This window comes from Pygocentrus nattereri, chromosome 13 (assembly GCF_015220715.1).
Source record: "Pygocentrus nattereri isolate fPygNat1 chromosome 13, fPygNat1.pri, whole genome shotgun sequence".
NCBI lineage: Eukaryota > Metazoa > Chordata > Actinopteri > Characiformes > Serrasalmidae > Pygocentrus > Pygocentrus nattereri.
The window spans coordinates 1362317-1375699 of record NC_051223.1 but is presented as its reverse complement, the minus strand read 5'-3'; the positions used below and the strand labels follow the sequence as shown (position 1 = coordinate 1375699).

Here is a 13383-nt window from a genome sequence, read left to right as displayed (position 1 = left end):
CCAGCCACTTGTGGAGGTTTGAAGTCCTGCCCTCTGCTGGCTGGATCTTGACAATACAGTACAGGTACTACAGTAGACTGATTATCTTTCTTTAAATTAAATATATATATTATTTTTCCCTTTAACAAGTGATGCAGTTGAATTGGAAGAAACTATAGATGCATCGAGAAAGCAAAGGAATCGTTACGACACTGATTACACACATAATGGGATTCAGCAACAAAGCATTACTCAGTTGTCACATGATACAAGCAGAGTTACACCTAGACTGGACTTGTTTGTGCATTAATGCACAAAAATGTGCAGCAAAAACAAACTGCGGATAAATTTGGTGCCGATATCAGTCTATTCTGCAACGAGAGCTGGATAAGCATTTAATGATGAACCAGGGAACTGATGTGAAGTTGAAATTATTGCAAATATCATTGATTGCTTCTGACCAGTCTCTGGACCTGGAAATTTGTTGAAAGGAGCAAATCTGGGTTCAAATCCCTGAGACCCTGTTATGCGTAGGCTCTTACACCAGAAAGACTTGAGTGAGTGTCTTTGTGGTAGACGGTCAGCCCAAGTGCAGCTTCTAAATTATATTAATATAAGCAAAGCAGTGTGTGAGAAATGTATTGTAAAGCGAGTGTCTTCTGATTTTTCTCAATACACCAGATCCTCCACACCACTTTTAGCTTATTGTTAACAGTAAATGGCAAGCTGCTAGTAGAAAGGTTTTGTCGATGTTTTTGTGTTGGGCATGTACATCATATTGAGGTTTATATATCTTAACAGTCAGGGTTCCTTTTAAAATAGTAGCATATTTTTCAGGGACTCATACCACCTAACTTATCATATCACTATTTATGAAAGAGCAGTAGACTTTGGCATTGCACCATGAAGGCAGTTAGCGGCTTCTTTATAATGCTGTTCCCACATGATATTTGAGGAAATCTGAATTTATGGATAAAACTTTTGCAAGTAGTTAATTAATGGAGTTACTTCACTAATTCATGTTATGATTTTAAAGGATTCAAATCTAAAATCATGCCAGACTTCTTTAAACGACAAAGATTTTAGATCAAAATTGAAATTTTCAAATGACATGAAGTGTCAGTTTTTTATTAAAATTTATTAAGTTTTAAGAGAGGAGGTTTAACCTAATAACACAGAGACTGTAGTGCCTGTAGAGTTAGTTCAGTCAGAGGCAACCAGACCTTCATGTGTTGGGACGTAACAACCACAACTTACTGGATCTCTGACACGCTACATTTAGGGGTCAAGCCTCAGGCCAGAAAAGGTGGATGTTCTGGTCTGCTTGTGAAAAATAAATAAATAAATAATAAATTAGGTCTGAACCTGAATTTATAGAAAATAATAATTACAATTTAAATAGCAGTCGTAATATTAGTCAGAAAAATCACAATTAGATATTTTCCCTAAATGGTTACTTCTTTATTCAGAACTTTATATAATTAAATAACCATTGGTAATAGTTTCCTTATTCTTCATATACGGTTGGACATTTTCAGGCTATGGGATAATTAAGATTAAGTGACCCTTATTAATCCCACAACAGGGAAATTCTACCTCTGCATTTAACCGATCAGTGCAGTGAAACACCACATACACACTAGTGAACACACACACACTAGGGGGCAGTGAGCACACTTGCCCGGAGCGGTGGGCAGCCCTATCCACAGCGCCCAGGGAGCAGTTGGGGGTTAGGTGTCTTGCACAAGGACACCTCAGTCATGTGCTGTCGGCTCTGGGGATCGAACCGGCGACGAGGCTGGTTCCCTAACCTGCAGCCCACGACTGCCCCAAGTATAAATCCCTAAAATGTAATAATAAAATTATATGTTGTATAACTTTTAATTTTGATGCAAAAAATGTATTCATATAAAGCAGCTACAAAAAACTATGCGATATATGAGTCGTGTTTTTTTTTATGACTTTATAGGAAAGCAATGGACAAAAGATGCACTTCATGTCATTGTGTCTCGTATCTTACTGTGCGCTGTAATGTGAAGCGTCATGCAGAAAGATCAGATTTAAGCAAAATATCAGAATTTCTCAAAAGGTCTTTTAATATGAACGTGGTTTAAACGGTCTGGTCTTTCTGTTGTGCGTGTGTGACCCTGTCTGCGAGCCTGTTGCTAACTAGTTGATGTGAAACACATGGCAGCAACCTTTAGCTGCGCTTTTAAACAGTGCAAACCGGAGGCCCAGAGGTGTACCAGACCATTTGGCTGGGTGTTACCGCCGCGCTGGTGCTATTCGGCCGTGTCCAAGCACTCTCCTCGAGTTACACGCCTGCCAGGCTTCTTCACACGTGCTTTCTCCTCACAGGCCACCAAGAAAAACAAGCACCAGCAAGAGCACATCAGCTCTTCTCGCAATTAGTGCCGAAACCGAGACCCAATTATGCGTCGGCTCTTACAACAGAAGCGATCACAAACCTTCGCCATTGTTTTATATAGCAATTTGTAAGAAATGAGTGCCTTCGCGGTCGCCTGTGAGTTCGAGTGCAGCTTCCAAGTCATATGAAGTATAAGCAAAGTGGTGCGGAGGAAACTTATACTTGGGAAAGGAAAACAGAGTCTTTCACTTTTCTCCCTCTCTCTCTCTCTCTCCCCTCTCTCTCTCTCTCTCTCTCTCTCTCTCTCTCTCTCTCTCCCTCTCTCTCCCCCTCTCTCTCTCTCTCTCTCTGTCTCTCTCTCTCTCTCTCCCCCCCTCTCTCTCTCTCTCTCTCTCTCTCTCTCTCTCTCTCTCCCTCTCTCTCCCCCTCTCTCTCTCTCTCTCTCTCTCTCTCTCTCTCTCTCTCTCTCTCTCTCTCTCTCTCTCTCTCCCTCTCTCTCCCTCTCTCTCCCTCTCTCTCTCTCTCCCCCCTCTCTCTCACTCTCTCTCTCTCTCTCTCTCTCTCTCTCTCTCTCTCTCCCTCTCTCTCTCTCTCTCTCCCTCTATCTCTCTCCCTCTCTCTCTCTCTCTCTCTCTCCCTCTCTCTCCCCCTCTCTCTCTCTCTCTCTCTCTCTCTCTCTTGCCATTTTTCTCGCGTGACCGCTGCTGCTGGAAATTCCACTCCTGACCGCCCCAATCATCTCTACTTTTCCCTTTTCCTCTCTTTCTTTGAAGGAGTGCCTCCTTTATTTTTTCTCATTTCTCATTTGACACGAATTGGACAGCGTGGAGGGAGATTGAGTGCGTTTTACTGACCCACTTAAGAAGGAGTCTGAAAGTGTGTTTTTCTATCCTTTTTTGTGCCGACACGAGGGCATAGTTCTCATTAAGAGTCTCATTAATATTAATATTCATTAACCCTTAATATTCATTAAACAAATCTTACTATTGTGAGAAGAGTTCTCCTCTTACTGTAGCTCACCAGCAAAAACGAACACCAAGCGTGTGTCTCATGCATCGTTTTTGTGTTCAGTCAAACCATTTCCTCAACGCTCGATGCTTCAGTGAGATTAGGCTGTTTAAAAATTAGCCTTACATTCTTCATGGAGTAGATGTCATTACTCTCCTATGAGACAGAGCGCATTGCAAAGCCCCTTGTTAACAGTATTGGCTAGGCAAATATGCAGAAAGCCAAATGCATAGCAGTCATTGCTTTTGCAGGGTCAAAGGCTCAGATGTCTAGTCCCCGCCTCGCCTGCAGTGTGTATAACAGCCTGACTGTGATGCTCCAGTTTAAAACTTATATTACAAAATCAAAACAAGCTCACAAGCTTTACAGAGGCCTGCTCATTGCTTGTGGCTGACTAGAACTTGGGTGGTGCTTCTAAAACCAACGAATTGTGAGCCGTTGGAAATCTTTCACTTAAATGCTTTGTCCTTGACTGCTGTCCGGCTGCATGTTCCTCCTGGGCCCAATGGAAGCCTCTCCCTGTTTTAAAGGGAGTTCCTTCCTTTACCACATCAGAAGGGGCTCAGAATGTCTTTCATTCGGCCCCCGGTACAGAATGCAGAACGTTAGTACAGACCCTGGAGCATATGGGACTGATCAGAAATGCTTTTTTTTTTTTTGTTAGGGTCTGGCTGGCCGCTCTTGTTTACCATTCAAGTTTGGTAAGGCAATCTTTCCAGGGCCCACGAAGTCTCAAAATCATAGAGGAGGGTTTGTAATTTGGAGTGATGTTTTTGCTTGTGATGCGTTTGTTCAGGAACTTGTCTCTCTGGAGTCTTCCATCATATGCGTCCTAGACCACAGGGATTCGGCAAAGAACGTCGGTTTTTATGCTTTTGAATGTTCTCCCTCTGTGGCCTTGGGCCAAATGCAGTGGTTTTGGGTGTGGTTTGGGCAATTCCGCACAATACACAGTTAGAGCCGGCCAGAGTAGTCTTGCATCCAAAATGATGGCGCCAGGTCCGTTCTACTTTATGCTGACCTTGCTTCCTCAAGCTAAATCTCCTTCACAACAGATTTCAGCTATGCTGGATAGGAGATTAGGTAAATGACTACCTGCCAAGTCATATGGTATTTGTTGTCTTTCAGGAGCTGCTTCCGCTGGTGTTAATGTTCGAGCTGCCAGTCATAGTGCAGCTGAACCCTGACCCCAGCTCACCGGCCATCCAGCATATCTCCCAAACCTACAACATCTCTGTGGCCTTCAAGCAGCGTTCCAGGCTCTATGGTGCTACAGGGGTCGTGAGAGGATCACAGAACAATGTCGCAGCTGTGAAAGTGGGTATAAAACACACGCATCTAGAACTACTGCACAGAAAGTACTTCCCCACACATCTCTATGACGTTCCTGAAGAACACAGTGACGGCATGAGGATAATGTGTATGCCAGTTAGCATCACACAGTGTGTGAGGTAGATACCCGATGTCTGGAATTTTTACTCCATTTCTATTTGCTTGTTGTTTAATGTTATTAGTTGTTTATCTTTTGAATTGAATTCTTGAAACATCTAACAGAATATTGTCCAATCAGGATTTTTTTCCTCATAGTGTCTCGGTAGGTACAGCCAAGATACTACCAAGGTTACCTGAATGACAGCCTATGAACTAACAGATACTTGAATATCAAAAATAATTAGTCGATACTCAGAAATAGTCCGTATCAAAATAGTCAGCAACTCTATGGCAGGAATTTTATTGAAAGCCACTGTAAAACTTCTACAAGGTAAAATATAAAATATACAACAAATTGTTTATGTGAATCTCTGTAAGCTTAGTACTGATATGCTGCTAGTGTCCCACAGAGGCACTAGGAAATATAGCATTACTGCAGTGGAGCCCCCCCCCCCCCCCCTTTAAAAGTACCTAATGCCCATCTAAATCATTGCACACTTGCCCCAAATGCCACTGCATTGTTGAGTAATCTTGAATGCACATGTCATTTCTGTCATTCTAATATTGTGTGGCATGCTATTATCTGATGATACACAAAGGTATGAACAAAATTCAGGCTTTAAAATGGTTATTGCTCCTGTTTAAGCTATTGTACAGTTGTATATTGTACAAAGTTACACATTATTATTATTACATATGTTCTAGTGTTAGAAACCACATAAAAAGTGGAAATAACAAATGTGTATTTTATTTCCTTTAAGCTGAGCAACTACACGTACATTGAACTTAGAAAAACCCAGGTGAATTTAATTAATCTGTTCTATAAAAATTATATGCAGTCCACTCTGGTTTGGTTTTTGCAACTCATCCAGGGAAATCCACTTGAACTCTTTTCCGCCCCCTCTGGTTGCGGCTGCTCTGCTATATGTGGGAACGCCCACAGGCTTAGTGGACAAAGCTGCTGGCCTTGCGCTTAGTATGGAGAGGGTTTGGAGTGCCTGGAGTTTGCTCTGGTTCCCATGATCTTGCCCTCCCTTACCCAGCTTTGGGGGGACTCCATCCAGCCACCAGCTATGCCTGCTATGCACTGAGAGCCGGCATGGAAGCCCTGTTCCAAAACCATGCAACGCTGCAGCCAGAGAATGGGCGACAGAGCAACCCCCAAAAAAGAAGCGCACGTTTCTTCCTGTGGTCTAACAAACATTTTTAAAAACATCACTGGATTAAAAAAAGAACGCTGTACTTGGCAAAACATTATCTGATCATTATTTTTTTCTGTGTAGAAGCATAAAACAAGTTTTTAAAGCTTTCATTTCTGTCAAATTCTTGAACAAGTTGTTACTAATCACTTGGCAGCTTATTAGGAAGCAGTAATCTTTTCTAACGCCTGGTTTCCGTAAGCACCACAGTATTGAAACTGCCTTGACTAAGGTCATAAACGACCTTCTTGTGTCTGCTGATGCTGGAGCCTTTAGCATTCTTACTTTGCTAGATCTGAGTGCAGCTGTCGACGCGGTGCATCGTTCTGTTCTCTGTTGAGAATTCATGAGCCGGGCATTGTTGGCTGTGCACTAGATTGGTTCACCTCTTTTCTCGGTCATAGAAAGTGGTTTATTTCTCTTTTGGCTTTTATACTGCAGCTTTTTTTATTATCACACAAGGGGTTCCTCTGGGTTCAGTCCTCGGACCTCTCCTTTTCATCACTTACGTACTCCCCTTGGACATGTTGTACATCACTTTAAACTGGACTTTCACTGCGGATGACACGCAGATTTATCTCGGGCCCAAATCAATCATAAATCCACCCCTTAGACAATTAGAATCTTGTTTATTTGAGATTAAACTCTGGATGAAACCTGAATTTCTTACCTTAAATACTGACAAGACTGCACTCCTGTCATCGGCTGTAAATCAGTTCTCAATAAAACTGTCTCCGTAACTGTTTCACATCATCTTTTACAATACAGCGAAAATTTGACCATTTCTCTCTGTTTCTGCTGTATCTTGTTTTTTTTAATCCTTCATGTTCACTCTCCTTGAAGGCAATAGCTCCTGTAATTGCTGTGGCTTCTACCAGTTAAATGTTAAAGCGTTTAGTTTGCACATCCTTGATGTCAAAAAATGCCCTGAGAACTATATCAACAAATTCATAAATCATAAAATGAGTCTACTGTAATACAGCAGCATTTTTATAGAAAATAAACATTAAAAACAGATCTCATAACACAAATATAGCTCACATAATCAATTGGAAGGATATAAGCCATTAAATTTATAGATAATTAGCTTGCTGAACATTCATCACATTACTGTATGAATGCCACTAGCATTTTAGCTGTAGCCTAACCTATATATATAAACATACAGTGGATATATTGTTGACGGAACAAAACCTTGTATCTCTGAAACGGTAACTTTACAGGAGAAGGGAAAAACTTATTTTACTTTTAATGCAAGTCAATGGAACCCGACGTTTTCCCAGGTCATTTTGGGCCGTTTCATTTGGTCCATTGATCATGAAATTCATGTACAATGTAAAGAGCAATAGGCATTTTCAAATGATGTCAAAAACTGAAAAATGACAAAAATGGAGATAAAAGGTTTTGTTCCGACAACAGCGATGTATAAAACCTTGCCTACCTCACTGGCCGCACTCAAAGATCAATCTTCATGAACCGTAATGCACAGTAACATAAACACCTTTCTGAAGCTTAACATGTGGTCGGCTTCTTGTCGTAATGCATAGAGCCCGCCAGCATAAAGAGGCCAACCCATATCTGTAATACAAGAATATTGGCTCTGCTATGGCTAATACAGGTGGCTTTAGATGTTATATTACACGCTAATTATATTTTATATCAACCAACAGAATTACATTATGAGCTCAAACTGCACGACTGACCTTGACAGCAGTTACAGCTCCTCTTCCTTTCACTCACTTGAAATGGTCCGGGACTGGACCAGAGGAGCTGCTCGCTTTCTCAGTTATTCTCTATCACAGCCGCTTTACAGCTGATCTCCATGATCTCCGCTGGCTTCCTGTAAAGTTCGGCATTCACTTCCAAAATCTTCTGCTCACTTACAAAGCCATGAACAACCTCGCTCCATCCTACCTGTCTGATCTTCTCCTTCCTTATAAACCCACCCATGTTCTCCACTCATCAGCTGATCTGCTGACCATGCCTCCATTTAGCTTCAGTAGTTATGAAGATCGAGCATCCCCTTGATTTGCTCCTCATCTCTGGAACGCTCTTCCTTCATATGTCCATCAGTCTGATTCTTATTTTTATTATTATTATTATTATTATTATTATTACAAACTGCAAGTAAATAGAGAGAAATATCAGAATATGTTGAGTGTGGATGGCAAAATTGCACACATACTGTGAGAAGAGTGGTTTGCTCCCTGCGTCTTGGAGTGTTCCTGCATGTTTTGGTGGTTTTATTACTTTTAAAACACCCAGTCGAACTAATTGTAAACAAATCCTTCCTGAGTTGAAGTGGGTGCATTGTGCAGGGCAACCCAGGACCTGGACTGAGAACCACAGGTGGATAGTATATAATTGTAGAAAAGGAGAAAAATGTGGTAGTAATCTCAGAAGAATGGTTAGGTTAAAAAAAAAATTAATTTACAGTTTTAAACTTGACCTCAAATGTAGTCAGTAAGCGAAGACGAAGACGTTTCGTGGCCAAATTTTGCTTTTTAGTTTAACATTATGAGGCTTTCCTCACAAACACTAGAAGTCAATAGTCATCCGAGTATATTGTGTAAATACATTCCCACAACTTCCTAAAACTGCTTCCACGTCTTCGTTAAGGTCACACACACACACACACACGCACACATCAGTGTGGTTTGAGCCACAGTATGACTTACGGTGAACTCTGAACATTAACAGAACTTCACCGTGTAGCTGAAAGCACTGGCAAGCCATTGTAAACAACAGGTTTTGAGCACGTGTTTATGGAAAAGATGTGGGCGACTACTTACCTCTGGTCTTTGTTAGCCTCATAACTCTAGTGCTAAACTTATGAAGCAGAATTTGGACACCAAACATGATATATGGCCATATGGGCTGAATGGTATCCAATACAATAAAGACAAGACTGTTTTATTTGTTTGATGGCTGAGTAAGGTCCAAGCCTTTGACCGCCTGCCAGCTGTGGTGAGCAGTTAGTGCTTGTGATTTGGTGCATCATCAGTTCATATCTATATATAATTCCGATTCTATGACTTTTTTTTATTGTGCGACAAAACAATAGAAAGCAAATCACCCCTAGTGCTTCCTGTAGTGTATTTTAGTATCTGTGAGAATGACCATGTGTATCAACTGGTTATTATCGAGCGCTACAGAGTGCCTTTCTTCTTCCATAATCGGCATCAATGATCATCAGCTTTGTAGGCTTTACAAAGCCCTTTCGCTAGACAGACCCTTATCATCTGCAGAATAGTTATTATGATAAACGTTGTCATTGCATTGCAAATTTGGTTTCAAAATACCGTACGTGAACCCTAATTTATGTTATATCCGTTGCTCTTACACATTTGTTTGTTTGGAAAATGTTACCTGGTGCACTGGCAGCCTTCTTCTGGACAAGAGTCTCTTTGTTTTGGCTGCATATTCTCCAGCAGACTGAAAATCCATGTTATGCTTTGTACAAGTGGTGCTTAAAGTATGTACATGTGTAGGTCATTAACTACTGATGTTTTATTGCCTATAATTAAATGAAGTATTTTCTTACATGCACATTTTTTTAACGAACCGTAGACAAGAGCGACTGAACAAAGTTAGGTAAAGATGCATCAGGGAAAGCAAATCACATGGTACATAAAAGAGAATAAAATAATGATGACTTGCAGAAGATGGGCCCTGTTAAATTTATGGCAATATTTGTTATGTTAACGTCCCGAAGCTATTTGTCGACTAATCGTGGCAGGTCTCTCGTGACTGATCACGATTCCGTTGTTTGTGTTGCAGCGAGGCACAGCCGTGTTGCTGGAGCATTTAGCCGGGAGCCTGGCTAGTGCCATCACTGTGAGCACGCAGCTGGACATCGCGCCGCAGCATCACCTCTCCATGATGGGCCGCAACGGCAGCAACATCAAGCACATCATGCAGCGCACTGGTGCTCAGGTGCACTTCCCTGACCCAAACTGCCCCCAGAAAAAGTCCACCGTCTACATCCAGGGCTCCATCGACTCGGTCTGCCTCGCCCGCCAGTACCTCATGGTACCTCATTTCCTTCATTTTTTTATCTCTCTTCAGTCATTTGTTCTTTTTGGTCTGTTCTTCTTCTCTAACTTTCACTCTCCTGGTGTGCATGTGTGTCTTACATTCCTCCCTCAAGCCGTAATAGGGAACAGCGACTCAGCAGTGGTTCTCTTTTGGCATGGTGGTCTTTTTTAAATCTCTGGCCCCTCTGGCCACCTCAGGGAGATATAAAATCGAGAAGATGACTGTGGGGGTGGACGAAGAGAACAGCAGTGGGGGTGGAAGCAGAAAAGAAATAGCATAAACACGGGATCCTCGTTTGGGAACTCACACCCCCAACCCCCCCCCCCCCCCCCCCCCCCCCCCCACACACACACACACACACACACACACACACATGTTCTGTTGAAAAACATAGTAATTACAATGCGGAGATGTTTTGCCTCTCCACAGCTATGCAGCTCTACAAGAGAGACGAGAGGCAGGCCACTCACAGCCAAGCAGACTGACCACTGCACCACAAGGGCAAGAGTGCAATCGTACACATGAACGGAAAATTAAACACGTTTAGCCAGCAGCCCAGAATAATTCACTGTCAGGTTTCCATTTAGATCTGTTTAGGAGGTTTTCAGGCATAGTTATGAGTGTCTGAGGCTCATCATGGGCAGGAACTGGACGGTTCTAGAAAGTATGCAACCCTCCAGCCAATTATGTTTTTAAAATGTATTTATTTATTTGTTTATTTTTACTGTGTGCTGCATCTTAACCAGTCACAGTTCATTTTTGTAGATGTTGTGAGCAATAAATGTATTGATGTAATCCAACAAAAGTAAATTAAAATCTAAAAAATGTACATTTAAATGCTTTTTTTGGTGTGTAATTCTCCGCCATGTGTCATGTGAAGTATATTTTAGCCTGAGACCTCAGAACTGTCATAAAACAATGTCTCGGGCAGTGTATTCATAACCATTTCATGTAATACGTTTCTGTGAGGAAGCCTTTAAACTCGGACATCTGGTTCTTATCAACACCGCTGTGAACAATTCTGAGTCTGTACGTTTCTATAGAATGGAGCATTTCACATCAAACCGAAGGTATTTTATTTAGATCGTGATAATGATGTACTTTGGAGAGACTTATACATTTGCGGAATTCCTCTTCAGTTTATTTATGTTCATATACGTCATGATTATGTCGTTATTGTCTGAGTAGAGGGAAAACAGCCACTTCTGAGCTGTGAAGGCAAAGTGTGGGTCAGGGAGTATTCTTGTGCAGGGTTTCTCTAGGCCGTACCTGCTGCTGTTATTCTTCCCAATATGAGAATGAGTGGACGGATCACAGTACAATAACTGTGGCTTTGCTGCTTTAGGATATCAGCCAAGTAGACATTTGAGGCACTTAAAGTTGAAGCAACCGAATGATTTAAACCTGTGCAGAAACCTGCCCTCTTTCCCTCTCTGAAACCTCTGTTTCTGTCTGGCTGTGCTGTGTATGTCTGTGCTTGTGTTACAGGGCTGTCTGCCGCTGGTGCTGATGTTCGATATCAAAGAGGACGTGGCAGTAGATCCACAGTGCATCACATCTCTCATGGAGCAGCTGGACGTGTTTATCAGTGTCAAACCCAAGCCCAAACAGCCGAGCAAGGTACACGGGTTATTTTGAGCCTGAAAAATAGTTTAAGCTTAAATAAGGGTATTTTGAGTGCGAGTGAAATAAATGAAGGGGTTTTGGCTTTGCATTGCATTGTGCTGTGTATCTGTGTAGATATGTAAAAAAATTCAATAAAATAAATACATTTTAAGCCAACCCTAAACCCCTTAAACTTAATAAACCTTGATGCAAAAGTAACATTTGTAAAGAAAAAACACTTCAACAAAGTCCATTTTGCTGGTGTAAATATTTGCCCACTTGGTTTCTGCTTTTCCTACGAAGGCAAGAGTTCTTTTGCCCTGAAAACACTGGAAGACAAACATACACTCCCCACTCGATTCGCCCAAATCGGCAGTAGTTGCTGTTCAAAGTTATACCAGCTAACTACACCTTATAAATCTCATCTGTGAGGAGCGTAAGGTATTGGCTGCGTCTCAGGGTGTCAGACTAGGCTGACAAATGCATCGTATGGCACACATGAGATTTGTGTGCGGTTTATTGTAAAGGATATTTGAACTGGAAAAGCTTCCACAGTATTCGTTTTCTTGTCCTTGCTCATGGTCAAAGGGGGAAACAGGATCCGGTGTTTTCAGCTAAACGGCACCAATCTAATCGATCAGGCAGAGCATAAATCTTCATTTCTTCATTTCAGCAACTGATCTGGCGATAGCTCAGTTTGAATTGCCCTTTCATTTTCTTAAAGGCAATATTTCAAAAACATTGCTAGGCAAAGACCAGACTTATGGTTTATATCAGTGCTTCATGAGACCTTGAGATCTTTAGCTAACTTCCTCTGACTTCTTTCTCATTTCTGAAGTCGTTGATTGTCAAAAATGCAATAATATGCTACCTCTTGATCTCAAATTCATAACCAGCAGTAGTTATGAAATTCACTTATTACCTTTTTGACCCTTTAGTATCGCGTTTGTAGGCATCATCCATTACTTGTGACTGCTTGTGGTGCTGTATAACTCTATATTGCTATATAAATTCTTGCTTTCCTTTTAAAATTGTATTTCTTAAGTATTTAGGAGTAAAACGTAATGTTAAATACATTTTTAACATGACTTCAAACCTACCCAACTCTTTATTTGTACATTGTTGGGCCTTTTTGCCATCAGCCAGCCACAAAAACTGCATTTTGTCCCTTAAGACAAAATGATTGGGCACCCTTGGTGTTGATTAAGCAGCAGTCAAGTCAAGTCAAGTCAAGTCAAGTCAGCTTTACTGTCAGTACTACAATATGTACAGGACATACAGTGTACTGAAATTGCACTACTCTCAGACCACATGGTGTAACAGTAACATTAAATAGACGGAGCATGAGAACATGAGTAAGTGTGTAATCATGGCTGTGGTTTGGTTCTAGCAGATCATCACAGCCAAGTGTCCTTGAATGCCCAGTTGCTTTTATGCAGCAGTTTCACAAAACAAAACATTAAAGATATGAGCCAAACATTGTTTAACATATATGTTGATAAAGGGACCACTTCTTTCACAAAGCAGCTCCAGCAGCTTTGGATTAAAGTGACAGTTGTTACTTAGCAACCAGTGGTCAGTGAAATTGCACAGGTAGGGTGAAAAATCCACACTGTTATAAGATACAGCAACACAGGTAGAATGTTTCTCAATCAGTCAGACTGTGTGGTCAGAGCTAACTGTTGTATAAATCTCTCTCTCTCTCTCTCTCTCTCTCTCTCTCTCTCTCTCTCTCTCTCTCTCTTTTTCATCCAG

General features: G+C 41.4%; 1 protein-coding gene across 1 annotated transcript in view; it reads left to right on the top strand.

Annotated features, from left to right (window-relative positions):
• The window catches only part of bicc1b (BicC family RNA binding protein 1b), a 94151-nt gene that overhangs the window by 59721 nt on the left and 21047 nt on the right, over positions 1 to 13383 (top strand). The window contains exons 7-9 of the mRNA XM_017714530.2: positions 4484 to 4672; positions 9766 to 10017; positions 11512 to 11643. Of these exons, the coding sequence (XP_017570019.1) occupies positions 4484 to 4672; positions 9766 to 10017; positions 11512 to 11643 (573 nt within the window). The remainder of the gene's footprint in view (positions 1 to 4483; positions 4673 to 9765; positions 10018 to 11511; positions 11644 to 13383) is intronic.